The following is a 19,822-nucleotide window of genomic DNA, read 5'->3' as shown; positions in this document are numbered from 1 at the left end:
CACTCTGCCATTGTCGAGACCTTCTGTCAGGCCGAGCGGGGTAGTCGCTCGGCCGAAGTTGAACTCTATCGATGTTAAGCTCTGATGTCTGGTCGAGCGGGGGTAGCCACTCGGCTCGGCTTCTGTACGCCGTTCTCCCTTGAGTGTCAGTTGTTTGATTGCTCACCATGTCGAAGGCGACGACAGATCAGAGCCTTCTCCCCCGTCGAGGCGTGTTTCGTCCGATCGACTTATACTATCTACGTGTTGACCGTCTTGACTTTGACCTCCACCGTGATAACGAGGTGAGCTCTTTCATCATCACCACATCATATATATTATAGCAGTTCGATGTAAATCCTAAATTCTAAACTCACTCTAAATATGTTATAACAATAATTGAATAATTTCTATATGTTATAGTAGCTATTGAAAAATTTCTATATATTATAGTAGTTACCTAGTAAGTTCTATATAGTGTAAACTTTAAATTCTTAAATTTACCTTAAATATATTATAGTAGCTAGTTGATAGCTTTTATATATTGTAATAATTACGTGGTAGCTTCGATATAGTATAATAGTGATAGGTAGTTGCAATAATAATGTTGGGTCAAATAATATCTTAGGATAAAATTAGTAAAGGGGATGCCATTTGATTTAAATTGAAAACGGATGTACTATTTTGTAAATTATGGACGTTGATTTGATTTATACCATTTTAAATAATAATAATATATAAATAAATATAAAATGATATGCTTATTAAATATTGTTGAAATTATTCGAATATCATTTTGTGAAATTGCTAAATTCGGAAGAGCAACGCACACTGTTTCTATCAGGATCGGCCCCGCCGCCTCCGTGCGTCGCTCCCCGTCGGGCATGGCGTCGCGTGAGCTGCTTCCTCTTCCTCCCTCCTCCTCGCTCGCTACTTGATCTATCGTTCTTCTTCTTTAGATAACTTTCTGCTATTTACACGGCTTGTTTCTGTTTCCTCCAGGGCTCTTAGAGCAGCAGGAGAAGCTACGCCGAGCAGTCGACGAATGGCGCACCCGGAGTCACGACTTGCTCAGAGACCTCGCTGGAGACCCCTTTTCCATCCCTTCCTTCGCACCGACCACCACCGATCCGATACGCCTCTTCGTCTGTCCCATAGAGCACTCCCAGCTCTCCACGATCCTCCGATCCGACAACGTTTCCCTCTCCAAGTTCATCAGCGTCTTCTCGTACGACTGCATCGAAATCTCCAATCTCAGCAATTTGGTGAGGAAGGCGATTAGATTTCTCTTGTCCTCTTTGAACGCGTGATTTGACACTCCAATTTCTCGATTAGGCATCGAAACGATTGTTCAGGCAGTTGCAGTTGTTCGGTCATCGATCAAGCCCGCAGGAGGTGCTTCTCGAAGGTGAGCCTCAGAAGGCGTTTGGAGAATCGCTGTCGCTGTTCATCGAATTGTACGAGACCACGATCAGGATGGCGGAGCTTTTGGGAAACTTACTACAGCAGCTCAATTCAGTTTACTCTATTGGAGACAAGAACGTCCGGCCATTAAATTCGATTAAAAATCTGATGTTGAGGACAGCTTTTGAAGCGCTTGGGGAAGGCCTGGCAGTGTTTCTTGTCTTGGACGAGATCATAAAGCAGAATGAACACATAAAGAACTACTTGTCTTCTTTCTCAAGGTTAGGCAATTTCTTCTACTGTAACAGTAGTAGCTGGTTGATTCAAGTATTATTTGTGACATGAATTTGCAAAGTGCTCAGAAGAAGGTTAGTTTATGAAGCCAACCATAGAAACACAACTTGATAACGATGAAGATAGTAGTACTATCTGGAGATTTGTGGTTCCATTAGACATCGACAATCACAATGAATAAAAATGAGCCTCTTAAATTTGAAAATATGCAAAACTGAGTAGTCTTTCCATGCTTTTCCTCTTATTTAAGCATTGTGCTGTATGCGGTTGGTGATGCTCAAATCCTTAGTTGACCCACTATGTTGCAACCCACTTAAATGCAACAACTGACCTATTAACTTGTCAGGTTCAACTTCTGGAATAAGATGTTTAAGCGATAGTAGCTCATTCATACCATATATAACTTTTCACAACTTGCTATGCGCGACTAAACTGGTGTGTCTTAATCTCCTCCATGTAAGATTTGATATCCTTGTCAAAACTTAAAGCCCAACTCATAGCCCAAAATTGATTTTAATTGATGGCATGTGAGGCCTAATGGTGGCTACACCACCATGCTAGTAGTTCTCTTTAACATCTCACCATTTTTAGGATTAGGTCTGCTTTAATATTGATTGTCGCAATCTCCCTAGTCAAGGGAATTTACCCAACTTGTAAGACTACCTCAAATTCTTAAGCCTACAATAATAGTAGATCCTTATAAAACTTTTTTGTTAACCCACAACTCTCAATGTAAGACTTAATTGGGTGCCAAACATTAAATTTAGATGCTAGCTACAGTTAACATAATCACAAATAATGATGTCTTTTCCTGCATATGGAGAAATGCAACCGCATTATAGTAATTTTTAGAACTTTGCATTTGGATTTTCTCTATCTGTTGTTATCTCCTAGAGAGTTAATATTTAGTTGGGATACAATGACTTGCTACTGCTATTGTTGAATGTTTAGATTTGTTTATGATATAAGACAATGAGAACAGAAAAGAATTTTCAAGAGGAAGTCTTATTGACATTCAGACCCTTTCACTTACCCTTCTTCAGTATGGGTTTGCCTTTGAAGAATCCTCTCAACTTACCATGTATAATTCCTATTATAGTTAGAATCTGACTGTCAACATGATGGGATAGAATTTTTTCTGATAGAAGTAAGGGAGGATTTTCAAATGTTAGCAGCTACTAAACGTTGCACATATGGGAAGATCTTAACCCAGAGGATGATGACGAGGGTTCACAAAGATGATCAATGGGGTATGAAAGGTGATTTGGAATGACTTGCTATCTTAGGGACATAAAAGTGTTTCATTTGCCTCACCCTCTCACTTAACAATTAGGCTTTATTGTGCAAGGTTTGAAATACTGGTTTTGATGGTGATATGCTAGTGGAGTGGTGGTGTTATGGTGTTGACCTACATATGTCATCTTAGCACAACTAATGTCTCCTGTAAAATATGTTCCAGAATATCTCTAGTGTCTTCTTTCTCATGTTTTCTCCTTTGGTTTTGTAGGATGCTTAGTAAGGTGAAACTAGAGATTGACACTTTTGATATAACTGTTGAGGACATAGACTTATTAGACCAAGTTGTTGTCCATTTTGAGAAGCTTCTAGAAGTTAATTTCTTCAAGGTAAGTGCAATATGTTTTGTTTTACCAATTAATGATCAAGGTTCTTGTACTTATTGCTGCACCTTTGATTGAGGACCTATCTAGCATGGGCCTAATAGTTTATTGTAAATTTTTCTATTCTAAACTTTGGCATGGGCCTAATAAGATTTCTTCTCAAGTGGTTAGTGTACAAGGAATCATCTTGGCTGGGAATAATGCAACAGGTAAAGGGCAATAAGAAATTCATCGACGGATGTTTTTCTTGCATCCATGATGGTTTAGTAGATATCCTTCTAAGACTTGGTAATCAACCTGATTTCCGTTTTCTAGTCAAGGAGCTTTGAGTCACTTATCATTTTTCCTTTTTCACCTTTTCCTGTCATAACTATGTTAGATACTTGGAAGGAACTCCCAGTTGATCGATTGAAGATATTGCAGCATATGGCTCTGTTTATATTTTCCACACATGTCTCTGGTACAACTGAACATCCTTTAGTTATTTCTTATAATGTGTCTGAGTGGTTTTCACATAACTTATCCTGGATTATTTGTCACATAGAACAGAAATCTGTTTCAATGATTAACAAATGATCTAAATAAAATATTGCATTTCGCCATCATAAACTTTTAGCGAATTTCATGTCCTAAATATTTGGTTCTGCTTTATGAATATATCATGAAATTTCTCATTGCTGTTTACAATATCTTCAGTTTTTTTAGCTAGCACTAGCACTAGGTAATAGGTATTCAACCCTTCGGGCCGCCTGGCCCACGGAAGTTTCCCACTGGCCATTAGGATAAATCCGGAAGCGCTCATAGTGACCGGCCCAACAACCTAACATCCCAGATTTGTCATCCCATTAGAGGAAAATGTTGCCATAGCTGGGAATCAAACCATGGGTGCTTGGGAGACTGGATGGGCGTCCTGGAGCTACACCACAGCCAGGGGCAAATAAATCTTCAGTTGACCATTAGAGTGTTATATCCATTTGTCTAGTTAGTTTCACGTTGTGATTGATTTCATTTCATGTCAGCAAGGTTTGGTATCATACTCTCTATGTAAAGTTCAGAATTTCTGTTGTTAGGAAGGCCTAACTATAATAAACAGTGCCTAGATGCTTCTTGGTCATTTCTACTGTTTATGACTAATCCTAGTACCCTCGTCATTTCCCAATTCATTTTGGACTCAGGAACAAATTATTTTCTGATATCATAGATTAACAGTTTAAGTACGTGCTTCAATGTTAACAAATTCTTAACCTGTGGCATTTTTATGTTCCCTTAATTTTATTTCTTAACCTGCAATGGTTATTGTCAACAATTCCTGAATGGACATTTTTTCTTGTAGTGTATAAAGTTCACCTTCTAGGCGCTTTGTTTTTTCCTGATTATTCTCCATATTAGTTAGTGTCATCACTGATATACAATCTTATGGTAAATTTTGTAGCTCCTTTAAAATTTATATGAGAAGGACATTCTTCTTTTCTGAACGAAAGATGTGATCCTCATTTGTTCAGTAGTCAAGGCAATTTTTCTGTAGTCTGTTATAGTAATTATCCTAACTTGTTATGTCAGATGTTATTCCTGAGAAGAAACTAGTTAAGATGCTGCTGGATATGCTTCATCTGTCCCCGCTTTTGTATATTAGAGGCAAGAGAATTATGCTAGTTGATGTTCTGAAAGAACAATCTCCTTCATCATTATCCTCTTGGCTGTTTTTGAGAGAAGCCATAAGGGACCGTAATCTAATGATTAACAATTACCTTAAGCGCTTAAATGATATCCATTCAAGGTATGTTTTAAAGTCTGTCTCCATTCACTTTTGTGTTAGTACACATGAGAAAATTATTATATGCTGAAAGATGTTGTGAACTATAATTCTGCTATATATACATAGATGTAATGAAGTTTGTCTATCTGTATACTTTCCTTTTGAAGCTGGTTTGAGTGCTTGAGTCCTATATCCATTGATTTAGAAAAGGCAAATTTAAAGCTTTGGGGCAGTTCCACTGAGTTTGAGTGACCAATAATGTGATTCCAGCAGGGTTTGCACCCTCTAAAAAGTTTTGGAACCCACAAATAATAAACTTCCATTTCAAAGGGCAGTTAAATTGCGAAAGGTCGTTCACATAAATGATTCATTTATGACTTAAAATTCTAATTCCAAGAATAGAAACTTTTTATCTTTACAAATATCAGATTGGCACCCTTAGATACCATTTTCTTTTTCATCATTTTGATTTCTGTATGGTGATTATTATTTAAGCTTTGTTTTCTGAAATGCAGAATGGATCAGGGTTATGAGTTTGTTTCTGTCATCAAAAGAGGGAAAAAGTATTTCATACATTGGAAGTATGGAATTGGAGAAGTTGGGCCCTATAGCAACATTATGACAAAAAACACGATGAGTCCTATAGCAACATTATGACAAAAAAACAATCATCCTTAAGGAGGCATTGACATGGATTTACATCTAGTCGAGACTGTATTCTCGTTGGACAAAAATATAGTCGCAACTTGCATCATGATTTGGAGTACTCAAGACTTAGCAAAAAAATTTTCCTTTCCACAAATTCTTCCTATCAACAGAAATTTTAAAGTGGACTTTCCAGAATAACAATCAGCAATCTATTAATCTCCAATTTTTTTATTCATATATGGTATTTATTATGGTTCTGTATATTTGATGAATTGGCCTGTCCTGTTTATCTTCACATTTTGAAAAATTATCTCATCTTAAAATCTGCCTATTTACTATTCTGTCTGATAAGAATTCCCTCTAGTCAAACAGGGACTGGCAAACTATCAAAGACACACTTTCTTGTTGGGTAGCATCTTTTCATTCAACTGTTCATCCAGTGGTACCTAAATTTCTCTTTTTTTCTTTGATTTTTTTAATTCCACGTCAATTTGGAAGTTCTTGTTCTCATCTCTTTTTAATTTTCTTTTCCTTTTTTTTGATAGGCGGAATTGTTGAGTGAAGGATGGTTAAGGATACATCAGAAAAAGACTATTCAGGTTCCAGAAACTTTTGATATTCCTTAACCTGTTAATAGGTTATTCAGCTATACTATGCAGTATTCCCACTAGACTTGCTGTTAATCTTTTGGACATCTCTTTTCTCCCTGTATATTATGGATGCAAGTCCATTCTAAGATAAAATGGTATATAAGATTAAACAGTTACATGGAGGAAAAAAAAATTAACACATTTTTTTCCTAGAAAAAACATTTAGAAAGAATGATCATGCTAAAATATCATATGAGATAATCCAACCATGACTCCTCTACCATTTCATCAATATGATCCATGTTTCTCCAGATTTCAACACATTTTTGTACGATTGTTTTCCTGAAGGCAAAATTTCAACTAATATGCAATGCTGTATGAGTCACTTTCACCTAATTAAATTATGTCACATCTTCTCCATCCATTAGAATAGGGCAGTTGATTCGTTTTTCTTGAAGCATCTTGTGATTTGTGTCCATTGGCAGCAATGTCAAAATATGAAGATGAATAGCAGTTCTCCTAAATTCAATTGTTACATAGATGGATATCCGAGCTAACTCATTGGAGTTGGGTTCTTTACAGACTCAATTTCAAAGTTCTACACAGTTTCTAGATCTAGGCATTGCACATCTAATTATGATTCTATTTTATTTTCTGATGGTAGCATCCCCAATTAATAGAACTGCGTTCTGCATGATGCTCTTTATGGAGTAACTATTTTCAATTCTATGACATAGTCACCTGAAGAGGTTGCAGTTACTTTTTGCCATTAGAATTTAGAGCCAAATCTCAACCATATACCTTGGTCATTTTGATTCTTTATTGATGCAAGTGCTACTGTTTGTTGTTCTTATTAGCAGTGTCTTCATTGGTTTGTTCATTTGATGTAGGGATTAGTTGTGGCATATAGACTACAGTTGCTTATTCAGTCAATACTCGACTTGCATGCATTACTTGAGGTAACTACATCAAATCCTTGTTCATAATCAACTGAGTACTGTCTTAACTTGTCATATTTATTTTTTCATCTAGCAATAATATTGCTAATATCCTTGAGATATTGTTAATGTAGGTTCCAATCAAGAGGGAGAAGCTCAAGTCTCTTTGTCATATGATCATTTCATTGAAGGTGTGAATTTATATAATATGCCACTATTTTGGTGCATTTACAACTAATATACACACAATAGGTTTTGGAGCAAACCTTCCAGACCAAAGGGTCTGATATGATTAAAAGTCTCCCACATACCATAAATATTATTCAAGCAGATCTTGAGCAGATTATATTGCCTTCTAAGGTATATCAATGCTTTTCCAAGATGCTTTGTGGTAGAAGTTTAATAGCAGTAACACCTGATTGTCTCTAAATCTAAATTGACAGGATATGCTACAAATTGAAGTGGATAAAAGGAGCCAAATAAACCAGTTGGGCATTTTTAGTTCATTAACACGTAGGACATTTTACATTTATGCTGCTTCATTATTATTAAAACAGCGACAATATTAGTGTGTTTTGTGCTCTTTTTACCAATTCTATTGTCAATGGACTCCAATGTTCGAATGCTTTTTATGGATTATGATTTTGTTTCAGTGATGAATTTGCTGCTTCAATGCTTGTGCATTGACCGTTTGTGACAGATTTTCTGGTTTGTCTGGTTCTTTTATTCAGGTAGAAAAGAGACAGATACCCGGCTTACAGATTCTCTATCTTTGGTTAGTATCATCTATGAGATATAGTTTCAAATATGTATCCATTCTCTCTCTTTGGATTTGATCCTAGCTAATTGAACAATTGTTGACTCTCTCTCTCTCTCTCTCTGAAGTTTTACTGGTTTCTTTTTGTTTATGAATTAATTTCTCAAATAGCTTATTGTAGATCTTAGCTAATAATATGTCACAGGTGCATATGCTGTTGCAAATGCTTCAAGGAGGAGGTAGCCACAAGAGACAGCTAATTTTCTTGAACATCTTGGATGTTCTTCAAAGCATTGTGAGTGTTTACTATATAGTTACAACTTAAAATTCAAGTTCCGCCATATAGTCGTGTTCTTTGACGTTTAGAACAGACACCCTTCTCCTGATTTCCAATTAAACTGTTAGCAAATTCACTAATGCACTTACTGTTTTTTTTATTCTTTCTGTAGTTGAGTAATTCTGTTTTCAGTTATTTTTTGATCTTTGGAGAGTTTTATCTCCTTAATCTTGAGCATTGTCTTCCCATAGTCTTCTAAATTTTCAAGGTTTAAAGGAGGAGAATACTTTGGGTATTAATTAATATTTAGACTGTCTATCGTTACTCAGTATTTCATTTTCTTTCCATCATATATTTAGTTTCCAGTGATTTTCTCATTTTATTTTTTATGTAAGAAACTAAATTTAACATTGCAGGGCTACTTGAATATTGACTTTACAAGGGTTAGAAAGTTGACTTCAAAGTTATGGACACTGGTAGGCTTCCAGGCTATCAGTTCTGCTGTTGTTGATTCTAGCTTCTTGTATTGGAGAAGGGAGATGATGGGAAGTTTGTTTTCAATGGTTTATGTGGAAGTAGGAAGGTTTTCATGGTTACAGTAAGGCTTCTCGATAGTCTTTACACGACATTCAATTTGGCATATGAGAGATAATTTTATGCCAAGTTTTGTGATGACAATTCTCCTTAGCAGGTACCTTATTGATGCATTTTCAGATGGACTGAAGCTTCTTAAGCTTGGGCAAGTTGGAAAGCACACTCTGGAAGCATATCAGAATGAAATTGAATATGGTGTGAAAAATGTGGGCCTGATAACATTTTTGTGGGAAAATAATGCATCTTCACTTCTGTAACTATTTAATTTGGCCATTTTTTGCTCTTTGCATTTTCTTTCTCAGTGATACTCTGTTCCTAAGACGTTTTTCTGAAACAGGAAATAATTATCCCTCTTTGTAGAGATATTGAAAATGATCTCCGTCTTCATGTTCATTCAACTTATTTTAAGGGATCTGTGGTTGTAAACCCAACCAAGGTAGCATGCATTGTTTCAGGGTTTATTATCTTTAATTATCTTCCTGATAGTAATTCCATGGCATTTTTTTTCATCAGACTGGTGTGCGCAATCTTGCATGGTACTTGGCAATCAAACCATTGCATCTTTCTTTCAAGTTCATTGATATAAGTTCACATGTTGAGAACTATTTGAATTCTGCCTTCTACAATCACTCAACTATGCCAACATATGACAGAAAGGTTGGGCTTAAATCACATTTGATTCCATCTAATAGCCAATTCAAGAATGCTTTTTGTGTATCTGGTAGTTCTTGCTTATGATTTATATCTTCTGTTGCCACAGATATACCTAGAAATGCAGCTTCTAGCTGAGCTAAAGTATGGTTTGATGTTGGATGATGTCTATTTTGTTGGAAATTCTATGGTTCACGACATTGGTATCAATGAGACAGTCCAAGATCTCTGTGCCTTCACCAAGAACTACACTTATAACATAATTAAGCAGGTAACAAATTGGTATTGTTCTCTTGTAACTGAATTTTTTTTTTTTGGCAGTAGATACTATATCAACTACAGGGTCTTGTGATGAATATTCGTGATGAAGTGTTTCCACCTGATCCTTTGCATGACTATTGATTAAGTTGATTTTTTTGGTCTTGGGTTTGTAGTTAATATTAGACAATGCTGATTGGCAACATTTGTGTTAGATCATGATGTGATGCGACAGGAAGCCTTTGATAAGGAATTAGATGGATTAGCATCTATAAAGGACTTATACCTTATTAAGAATGTAACTATGAAGATTGGTTACTTTTGTAACTGTGTGGTTAGAGCAAGAGATCTTGAGTTCAAATGTTGTGTTTGTCAAAAAAAAAATTCTCTTTAGTTTATATAGTTGGTTTAGGCAAAACCTTTCACGTTGCCCACCCACACAACTATATGGAGAAGTATTAAGAATATAAATATAAAGATTGTCCACTTTCGGCACAGCATAAAGCTTGGGATAAGTGGTTAGGCAAACAACTATACTATACTCTTTAATTACTTTAGTATCTAATTTATTCTTTGGTTATGAATCTTCTAGCAAATTTATTACTCCCTTTAGGAAGAACATGGAAGAGAGTCCAAAATTTTGTAGGCCGAACTTTAATTTGTTTATGCCCTTGTATTGCTAGAACTATAACAATTGCAGAACCTTGGGCTCCGTATGCTTATTAGAAAGCAATTTTTTTGTGAAAAATATTTTCTAGGAAAAATATTTTTAGGGAAAATAGATTAATTTTTGTTGTTTGGATGAGTTACTAAAATATTTGGAAAATATTCTGGTATTCGGTGCGCACATATGAAAATATTTTCGTTTTCTCAGGTTGGCTAGACTTGATGGACTAGTCACTTTGGCCTGACTAAGTGGATCAGCTTAGTTTGAGCTTGCTATATGAAATGACCAATTCAATGCGGTTAGGTTGATCGATTTGCTTGGGCTTATCATCTTGACTCGATTGACCCAATTGTCTTGATCATCTCAAATAGTTTAATCGTCTTGACCAACTCGATCGTTGTAATCATCTTGATCGTCTCTGTTAATTTGCCTAAGATGTTGCTCCAATAGGCCTAATCATCCAAACCATACCTCCCATCATGTGTAACCAATCTAGCTGATTGGCTTTATTGTTTTGATCGGAGCATTTGACGCACCCGACCTATCACAGTGGCCAGCCAACCAATCGACCTCTTGGTCCACCCAGCTGATCAATAGGTCCACTCAGGTTAACTAGCTCGACCCAATGGATTCACCCAGTTAGGGTCGATTGTAGCTAAGGCGGGGGGTGAATAGCTTGTCGTGCTTCGTGGGCTTGCTTCGTGATGATTTGCAGCGGAATAAAACTCGAAGCAACCTCTCCAATGTTAACATAAAGGATTTACTTGGTATCCACCTCAAGAAGAAGTAATTAATCCAAGGATCCACACACGACAGACACTCCACTAAGAAAATACTCTTTCTTGGTAACTACTGGAGGTGGAGAAACCTCGTACAACACTCACACAACAAGATACAACACATGCAAAAAGAAAATACCAGAATACAAATGAAAAATCTCTTCTTGCTTGATCTCTTATTGATGAAGACGCCTCTGGACCCTTTGGAAAGTGCAACAATACTTCTCTTCCAAGCCCTCACTCCGACAGTGAGTAGTAGAGAAGAATCGTGTAAGCACTGCGGAGAAGAAAGCTCGCCATGGCTTTATACTCTACACTTCTAAGGCTCCCAATCGATTGAGCTTACTTCCAATCGATTGCCAAGTCAGATCCGCTCCATCTTGGCCGTCTATCGCTCGCTACCCGCGCAATAGTCATATCCCAATCGATTGACCAATCGATTGGGGAGGCTTGAATCGATTGATTCAGAGCGGCTCTGTGCTCTCGCTGGAAAAGCCTGAATCGATCGACCGATCGATTCAGCTTTCTCGCGTCCGTGCGAGAAATCCAACCCTAATTGATCGACTGATCGATTGATGGTGCCCAATCTATCGACTGATCGATTGGGGCCCCTTCTGTGCTCGTGATAATGTTTCTCAATCGATCGGACGATTGATTGGGCTGCTGTTTATCGCAGCACTCTCCCAATCGGCTGATCAATTGGGCTTGGTCCAATTTGATCATCTGATTAAATTGACCAACCCTAACTTGCCTAACTCAAGTCTAGGGTCCCTAAATCCAACATCCGGTCAACCGTGACCTGTTGGAATTCCTCATGCCTAGCATCCGGAGAACTTTGACCTGTTGGGACTTTTTCACCAAGTGTCTGATCAATCCTTTGACCCACTTAGACTTTTCTCCTCGTGCCAAGTGTCTGGTCAACCTTGACCCACTTGGACTCACCGTCTCATGCCAAGTGTTCGGTCCTCCATGATCCACTTGGACTTCCTTCCACTAGATGTCCGGTCATCTTTGACCCATTTAGATTTCCTTGTTGCAAGTATCCGGTCAATCCTTTGACCTACTTGGACTTCTCAACACCAGGTGTCCGGTCAACCTTGACCTCCCTGGATTTCCTCATGCTTGACTTTACTCATCAGGTCTTTCCTTCTGCTTAGCTTCACTCACTAGGACTTTCACCTGACTTCACTCACTAGGATTTTCTTCTGCCTAGCTTCACTCACTAGGGCTTTCACCTGACTTCACTCACTAGGATTTTCACCTAGCTTCACTCACTAGGATTTTCCTACTGCCTCACCAGGACTTTCACCTAGCTTCACTCACTAGGACTTTCCCACTGTCTGACTTCATTTATTAGGACTTTCATCTGCCTGGCTTCACTCACAAGGACTTTCACCTAGTTTCACTCACTAGGATTTTCAACTGCCTGGCTTCACTCATCAGACTTTCACCTGACTTATTTTCCCAACTACCTAACCTCCAGTTAGGACTTTCCCAGTCAAGTACCCGGTCAACCTTGATCTACTTGACTCTTCTTTTTGTCAACTTGGTCAATTTGACTAGTGGGGAATTGCACCAACAATCTCTCCAACTAGACGATTGCACCTGCAATTTCCATATATTGTCAAACATCGAAACCCAAATCAAGACTCAAGCTTGAGCCAACTCAAGCTTAGTCAACCTGGTCAACCTGACCAGGGGATATTGCACCAACACGCCCAGATCGTTGAGCTCGACTTGATAGAGTTTTGTCTCAATTGAGCCCGGGCCAATTGCTCGTCTGACCAACTAGCTAGTGGCCCCATCAACATTGACGAACAAAGGCGGAGCGTGGAGGAAGAAAAATTGTTTATTGCTAGAGTGAAAGGCTCGTAGATAAGTGGAGAACATGACTTCCACTCTTTCACAGAGGAAGCCATTTTACTAAAACAATGTTGATAATGTCGGTCAGTAAAACAAAATTTTTAGCTAACTAGAAGAACATTTTCTATTGACTGTGATTTTCTATTGCACTAAACATATGAAAGTCTAGAAAATAATTTCACGAAAAAGTAGCCTTAATCTGTCAAGATTCCTTTTTTTTTTGCATAACTATTACTTTTTTGCTTGATGCTTTTATCACTTGTAATCCTTTTTTTTGTTAGAAAGAGATAAGATGTGTAAAAGGAACTATGGGTTCATTATTTTTTGTTTTCTCCCAAATAAAAATTCATATCCGGATTAAATCTTGATATGTGACTACCTTTGTTATCTTTATGGGCAACATTCTAGATAAGTCTATCTATAGTCCATTTCTGTATCATACAGGTTTTCATTGATAAAATTCCAAAAGGTAAAAACAGGAAGAACTTGCGACTGATTGGTGTGGAGGACATTACACATTCAGTTTCTATTCATGGTCTACAAGTAATATACAAGGCTTCAGATTCAATACAGAAATTTTTGGAACAAATGTTTACAAATTTGTCTCCGTTGCTTAAAAATAAATGTAGGACAGACTCGTCAAATGACTACATCTTGAAGGTATTCCTTTTAAGACTGTATCATAGATTTATTGCTTTTCCCTTTATCTCATTAGTACTTAATCTCCTGCAATACTTTATTTGTCTGATACTTCCTATGTGTTTGAGATGCAGTGATAATAATCAGTTTATTCCCTACATTTCATTAATTATTTAAGTAGTTGTTACCAGAGATCTTTTTCTTTAATATTTAATTGTCAGATGCCTGGCTATATGCATGAATTTTCTCAGGTGAATATTGTGTAAATCCTGTAATTTCAATAAGGATATTCCACAAGTAGACCAGAGAGGAAAAACTGCAGATTTTAACAAATTTTAATGGCATCGAACTACAATATGATTTTTTATCTCAACATGTTTTCTATGCCAATCACAACATATGCTCTCCATCTTGCTTACCAAGAACTGAAGAGTTGTTTACTCAGCTATGATCAAGTAAAGTTATTTGAATTTAAAAGTATTCAAAGGCCTACTACAAAGAGGAATTTTTCCTCATTCTAGAATTTTGTGTAAAAGATTTTTAATCAAACTACTCTAAGTTAGCACATTATAGATATTGGGTTGTTCTCCAAAGGTGAGGATTTGCTTCATTGTCATAATTCCAACTTTAGAAGTCTGTATAAATAGACTGATCAGGTTATTTCTCCTTGCTAGGGGACTATACTATGTTATTTCAAGAATCAAGAAAGAAAATATTGTTCTAGTATCTTAACTGTTTGACAGTTATCCAGCAAGAAAAATACCTCTTCGTCCCAGTGAAGAATCCATCATAGATGAAATTTTCTATTTTGTTATTTTGGAGCGATTTTGACAAACCGCTCAAAATTTGTTGAAATCCAGTTATACATTCTCCCAATAGTTGTAGGATATGCAAATCATATTCATCTCGCAAGAACAAAGAGAAGCAGAGCTTTTAGCTGTCCCATACTAAAACCACTTGTTGCCTTTACCTCCTTTGGAAAGTTCAAAATCGAAAATATCATGCACATCTAGTAATCGGAGAGAGAGGAGGTACGTGTGCAGAGACAAACAAGAGTTCTGACCCTGGCCTATATGACATTGATCGTTTACTAGTTTAATAAAAATACTCATATAAATCTGAAGTGAATTCTTTCTGGTTAAAAAATATCCTTTTAGCTGTTCTGGAACAATTTGGGAATTTTCGAGTACAAAATGAAATTTCATTCTGGATTTAACACTCTGGAGCTAGCACTTCCTATCTCAGCAGGCCAGATGCATACTATATTGAGTTTGTTCTCATATGAGTATACTGTTCTAGTTATTTCAATTGTTGTATTTGTGCCATATTATCTACTGTTGGGTTCTCTTGATTTTGGCCATCTTCATGCTGGGTTACATGGTCTAAGCTTTGCCTCAATTTCTTCCTAAGTCTCCCCAGTAAAAACCCAGTCTAAGCTTTGCATGGAACTTGATATTCCTGTGCATTATTTTCTCCTTATTCTTTTTTGTTGTTGTTGTTGAAATTATCTTGTAGAACAACAAGGAAATAGTAAGCAGACTTCCCTTTTTAAAGCAAGATCATGAGGCAAGCTTCCTTGAACCTCTCAATGTTATCATGAGTCAGATTGGAAATGCTTTGGGACTAGTGAGAATTCTTCTAGCGGGCAGTTCTCGTCATATTTGCAACATTTCTCGGTTTGCACTTGGACTTTGAACGAGTGTCTATTTCCTTTTTTTGTTTTTATATATTTTCAACTTCAGTCAGTGATTTTCAACTGTAGACCCACACTTGATATGAGCTTTGAGGAGAGTTACCAGAAACTTGGTTTAGCTGATGAAATTCTTGAAGCTGGAAGAGTGATGGATAAGGCAATTGCAGAGAAATATGAACCTGTCGCAAGAATGGAATCTTTTTCTGATTTCATAAACAGATTTGTCAAGGTAATTAATATTTCTGCACAAAGTGCTGTTGTGCATTCTTCTTGTTTCTTTGCATTTCATCTCTTTCTTTGATCAAATGTCCTCTAAATCTAATTACTTGCTTCATTACTTTGAGTCTATTTTCAATGTGACTTCAGATTATACATCTGATTTCTGTGAATTTTTAATGTGTAGGAACATCCGTTTGGCACAGAAGATCATGCCAAAGATTTGTCTCAGATAGTTCCTTCGATCATAGTAAATTTGGTGAGCGCCCAAGTGCGTTACAAGGACAACCTGCTGTCGGACCATGATTCTGAAAATACTCTGTACATGCATGATAGCCTCTTCATGGGGGTTGCTTTTGCTCTCAAGGTATGTTACTTTTATATATACATATACAAATCATGGAGCAGGGTTCTGGAAATGTCTTGTTTTTACAAGCATGGTTTTGAAAATCATTCCATCGTTGGCATGGGTAAAATTTATAATTCCGCCCATTGAACGGCACATGAAAGAAGGCTAAGCTTCCACAACCAAGCTTCCACGAGCCAGCGTGATGGAGCCTTTGTCAGGAATCACAAGGTTTGGCTTCTACAATGAGCTTTCGTGATCATCTGTGATGAGGCTACGGAGGCTTCCAAACAAGAGTTCCAAGATGAGGATCTTGTTTTGCATGTGTGATTACTTCCTCTTCTCCCTTTGTCCTCCTCCAGATTTCTTTTCTCATCTCCTCTTCCTTCTCCTTGGTGCCTCTGGCATTGTGTTCGCACTCTAGGTATAGCACCAGCATCATATCAGTGATCAAAATCATGGCTTGGAATGATATTTCAATGCTTGTACAAAGTAATGCAGTGTCTTTTTTTCCATCTTATTTTTCTCCTGTTTCTCTGCAGTTCAATTCTTGCAAATGGTATACCAAATCATAGTCTCCAGTCCACCTTAGTTTGCTTCATTGTTACTAGTATGATTACTCATTAACTCAATGCTGATGTTGTATCTTTTCAGGTGTCGGCACAAGAAAGCTCCTTCGATGCTCTCAACTGGTTTGGGTCTGCAAGGCAGAGCCTTGAAGAGCGCATATCCTCTTTGGAACTCACAGGCAGCAGCAAGGCTCAAGATACCAATAGCAGAGTGGGTGGCAGCCTCGCCCGCTGGAAGCTGTGGAGCCAGACTTCACCAATTCCTCTTGAGATCCAGAAGGTATGTAAGAATACCTTTTCTAAAGTATGATATTTGCAAATTCTTGAATCCTGTTTACTAGAGAAGATAGAAAATTAGGATTTTTTTGGGTATCCGTGACTATCCCACCTGTGTATTTTGGTTAAGATACATTGAATGTGTATTTGATGGGATTTAGTAAGATGCTCGGTTAAATGCCAGGGATGGGTTTGGATTGCATATACATATTTAACTTAATTTTTTATATATATTTTAATTTTATTGTGCATATCATTATTGAAGTTTCACTTATCTATTTTTAAAAGTTTAATTTGTTATTACTTATAATATTGAAGTATGGCTAGCAATGGGAAGATTGTGGGCAAAGTAGCAAGAATTCAGAGATATCAATTTGGATGTACCAAATGGGTATCGAAGTTAAAAAAAAAAAAAATCATAGGTGTCGTGTATACTATCACCATTAAATAGATAGAAAAGATAGGGGAAGATAGTAGATAAGATCCATTTTGAGAAGATAACAAATCGGTAAAATGATAAAATTAAACATTTTAGCAGAAGTCAGTTTACAGTGGAGGAAATCAGAAATTTTAAGTTGAAGAGAAGATAAAGGTGTAAATAGATAAAATTATGAGAAGAGAAGAATGTTCTTTTTATGTATATATATATATATATATAGTCCCCACGGGGATGTCTAGTTGGTGAGAGGGTGACATATTTATTATAATGGGCCATGAATCAAATCTCGGTGGGCACATGTCCTCGGGGAAAAACTCTTCCCACCTCCTAGTCGCTTGGCAATCTATTAACTCCGTAGTTTATCTCTTTTCATATAATTTGGGACAGATTATAAAAGATGTCTGGAACGAAAATAAGGACCTTTAGAAAGATATATATAAAGACCTTCAGCATCAATCCCCAAAACCTTTAACGAATGTAGGTCTTCAACCTAAAGCCTTGGCAACCACATTCTAAGGTACAAAAGAAATATATTTTCAAAACAATTTTACGGAATTCTTTTCCAGAGTAATTATTTCAAACAGGTTGGAGTATCTTTACTCCCTCTTAACTAACCTTATTTCTCCTGATAATATTGAACAGGGTTTGGATGAATGCATCAAGTACCAAAAGGAAATTGAATTGGTTGAGTATGTTCTCAATGCTGCCAGAGCATTCATCTCTTGAGTTGAGTGCTAACATTATACACATTTTATATACTTTCCTCTTTTAATTTATGTATAAGTTTTGTAATTCATCCAGGATAATTTGTTAAACTATTAGTTAGATTACGACATATACAGGTGGCATTTCATGTACTAAATAATTAAGGGTACGTTTGATTTATTTATATTTTCATTTCATTTTTTAGAAAATCATATTTTCTCATTTTTCAAAAAATGATTTTTCTGTGTTTCTTTATTTTCTTAGAATTTTTTTTTTTAAAAATAAACGTCAAAAATGTCAAGTAAACATATTTTTCATTTTCTCATAAAATGAAAATAGAAAATAACATGAAAAATGTTAATCAAACGCCCTCTAACTTTTTTTGTTTTTTAAATTCAACCACTTTAAATTATTAAATATCATGTTATTTATTAATGTTGTTACATTTAATTATCATGCAATATCAAAAATTTTTGAACCGGAAATTACATTGGCTAATAAATAAATAATACGTCCTATTGGAGTAATGATCCTATATATTTTACATATGTAATTATTACTTTCCATACATATATATATATGTATATGTAGGTGGCTTTCTCGGATCTGGGCTGGATTTGAGGGAGGCAAACAAACGATAAATTATTAATAAAATTTAATTACTATAAATTACATTTTAAAATTTTATTTCTTTAATTAAAATTGGTTATGTATTTAATAGCTAATTACAGTGTCAATGCATATTTTTTATTTATATTTATTAATTTTATTTTTTTAATCTATCATTAGTCTATCTCTGTACTTATTGAATTTTTTGGTAAGCTTTACTCACCTGTAGAACGTAGCACAGATAATAAACGTATAATATTTTTAATATTACAATTAGGGGTCGAATCTCATAAAAATTTATGATTTACAATTTATTCCATCATACATCCTCTACTATCTAAATTTATTTTCATATTCGTATACTGACTCTATTCATCATTTATATTATATTTTATTTTGAAATGACATTTTGTTAATTATGTGATACTTTCACGTATACATGTTTAGTAAATGTATTGCTTTTCAATTCGGATCGGATTAAATTAGGATTCAATTTAGAGGAATTTTAACTGAATCAATTTGAACCGGTTCAATTTATTTGGTTCAGCTGATTGTTTTTAGGTTGTCGGTCACTTCAAACCCTGGAAGCTTCTCGCACAATCCTCCCTCGTTTCTCTTCCCGCGCGTGAAACCTTTTTCTCCCGCTCTTCCGCTTGACAATCTTCCCTCGTTTCTCTTCCCGCGCGTGAAAGCATTTGCCCCGCTCTTTCGCGATTTCGCCTCAGCACCGCCGCCGTGCCGGCCCTTCGCCGCCCCTCTACCTTTGACAGAACCGTCTTCCGATCCTTCCTCTTCTGATGTGTTACAGGAGCAGGCCACCGAGTTCCTTCTTCTCTTAGCGTAAGTGATATCGGGTTTCTCTCGCATCTCGTCTCTCCCTTTCGCGCAGACGGCAGTGACCGAGCCGCAACCTCCAGGTTTCCTTGACTGGTTTGCTTTTGTTTTGTTTAGTATGAAGATGTACATTGGCTGTAGATTTGGATTAGGTTTTAGTATTGCCAGTTGGATGGAATTATCCTCTCTTTCTATGGCTGTGAAGCCATCCTTTTATATTCTTTCTACATTTGGACTAGGTTTTTGTTTTGGCCGAAGTTTTCACGCCCGCAATCGTCGCCCGCGGCCACCGGCCATCTGTGCCCACCGCGACCGCTCACCGCCGCCGTGTAAACTCTTATTAAAATTCATAACAAAACTTGATGGATTTAATCATGGATCTTGAAACTTCATGATAATCACACTCCTATTTAAATCTGATA

The 19,822-nt window shown here is 36.6% G+C and overlaps 1 protein-coding gene across 5 annotated transcripts; it reads left to right on the top strand.

The window, feature by feature from the left end:
- The first annotated feature begins 761 nt into the window (after positions 1-761).
- On the top strand, positions 762-18,154 carry LOC122043187 (WASH complex subunit 4-like). 5 transcript variants are annotated; one of them, XM_042603690.1, is made up of 26 exons: positions 762-873; positions 982-1,244; positions 1,315-1,664; positions 3,185-3,302; positions 3,461-3,584; positions 3,676-3,756; positions 4,857-5,073; positions 6,073-6,142; positions 6,246-6,299; positions 7,181-7,249; positions 7,363-7,419; positions 7,481-7,588; positions 7,672-7,741; positions 7,960-8,003; positions 8,191-8,280; positions 8,679-8,860; positions 8,954-9,062; positions 9,194-9,292; positions 9,370-9,513; positions 9,617-9,778; positions 13,519-13,734; positions 15,229-15,389; positions 15,476-15,635; positions 15,810-15,989; positions 16,623-16,817; positions 17,895-18,154. In XM_042603690.1, exons 1-26 carry the CDS (start codon positions 864-866, stop codon positions 17,976-17,978), a joined length of 3,417 nt encoding a protein of 1,138 aa, XP_042459624.1. In that variant the 5' UTR covers positions 762-863; the 3' UTR covers positions 17,979-18,154. The 5 variants fall into 5 exon arrangements, with proteins under 5 accessions (XP_042459624.1, XP_042459623.1, XP_042459627.1 ...); XM_042603689.1 differs by having other exon boundaries at positions 8,951-9,062; XM_042603693.1 differs by lacking the exons at positions 762-873; positions 982-1,244; positions 3,185-3,302 and having other exon boundaries at positions 1,535-1,664; positions 3,468-3,584; positions 8,951-9,062.
- Positions 18,155-19,822: the final 1,668 nt, after the last annotated feature.

This window comes from Zingiber officinale, chromosome 2A (assembly GCF_018446385.1).
Source record: "Zingiber officinale cultivar Zhangliang chromosome 2A, Zo_v1.1, whole genome shotgun sequence".
Taxonomy (NCBI): Eukaryota; Viridiplantae; Streptophyta; class Magnoliopsida; order Zingiberales; family Zingiberaceae; genus Zingiber; species Zingiber officinale.
The sequence above is the reverse complement of the archived record's forward strand: the minus strand, read 5'-3'. Positions and strand labels throughout refer to the sequence as shown.

Coding starts and splice junctions, on each gene's coding strand:
- LOC122043187 (XM_042603689.1), top strand. Junction 5,074..6,072: donor TTAAATGATATCCATTCAAG/GTATGTTTTAAA, acceptor CTAGTCAAACAG/GGACTGGCAAACTATCAAAG. Junction 7,250..7,362: donor ACTTGCATGCATTACTTGAG/GTAACTACATCA, acceptor TTGTTAATGTAG/GTTCCAATCAAGAGGGAGAA.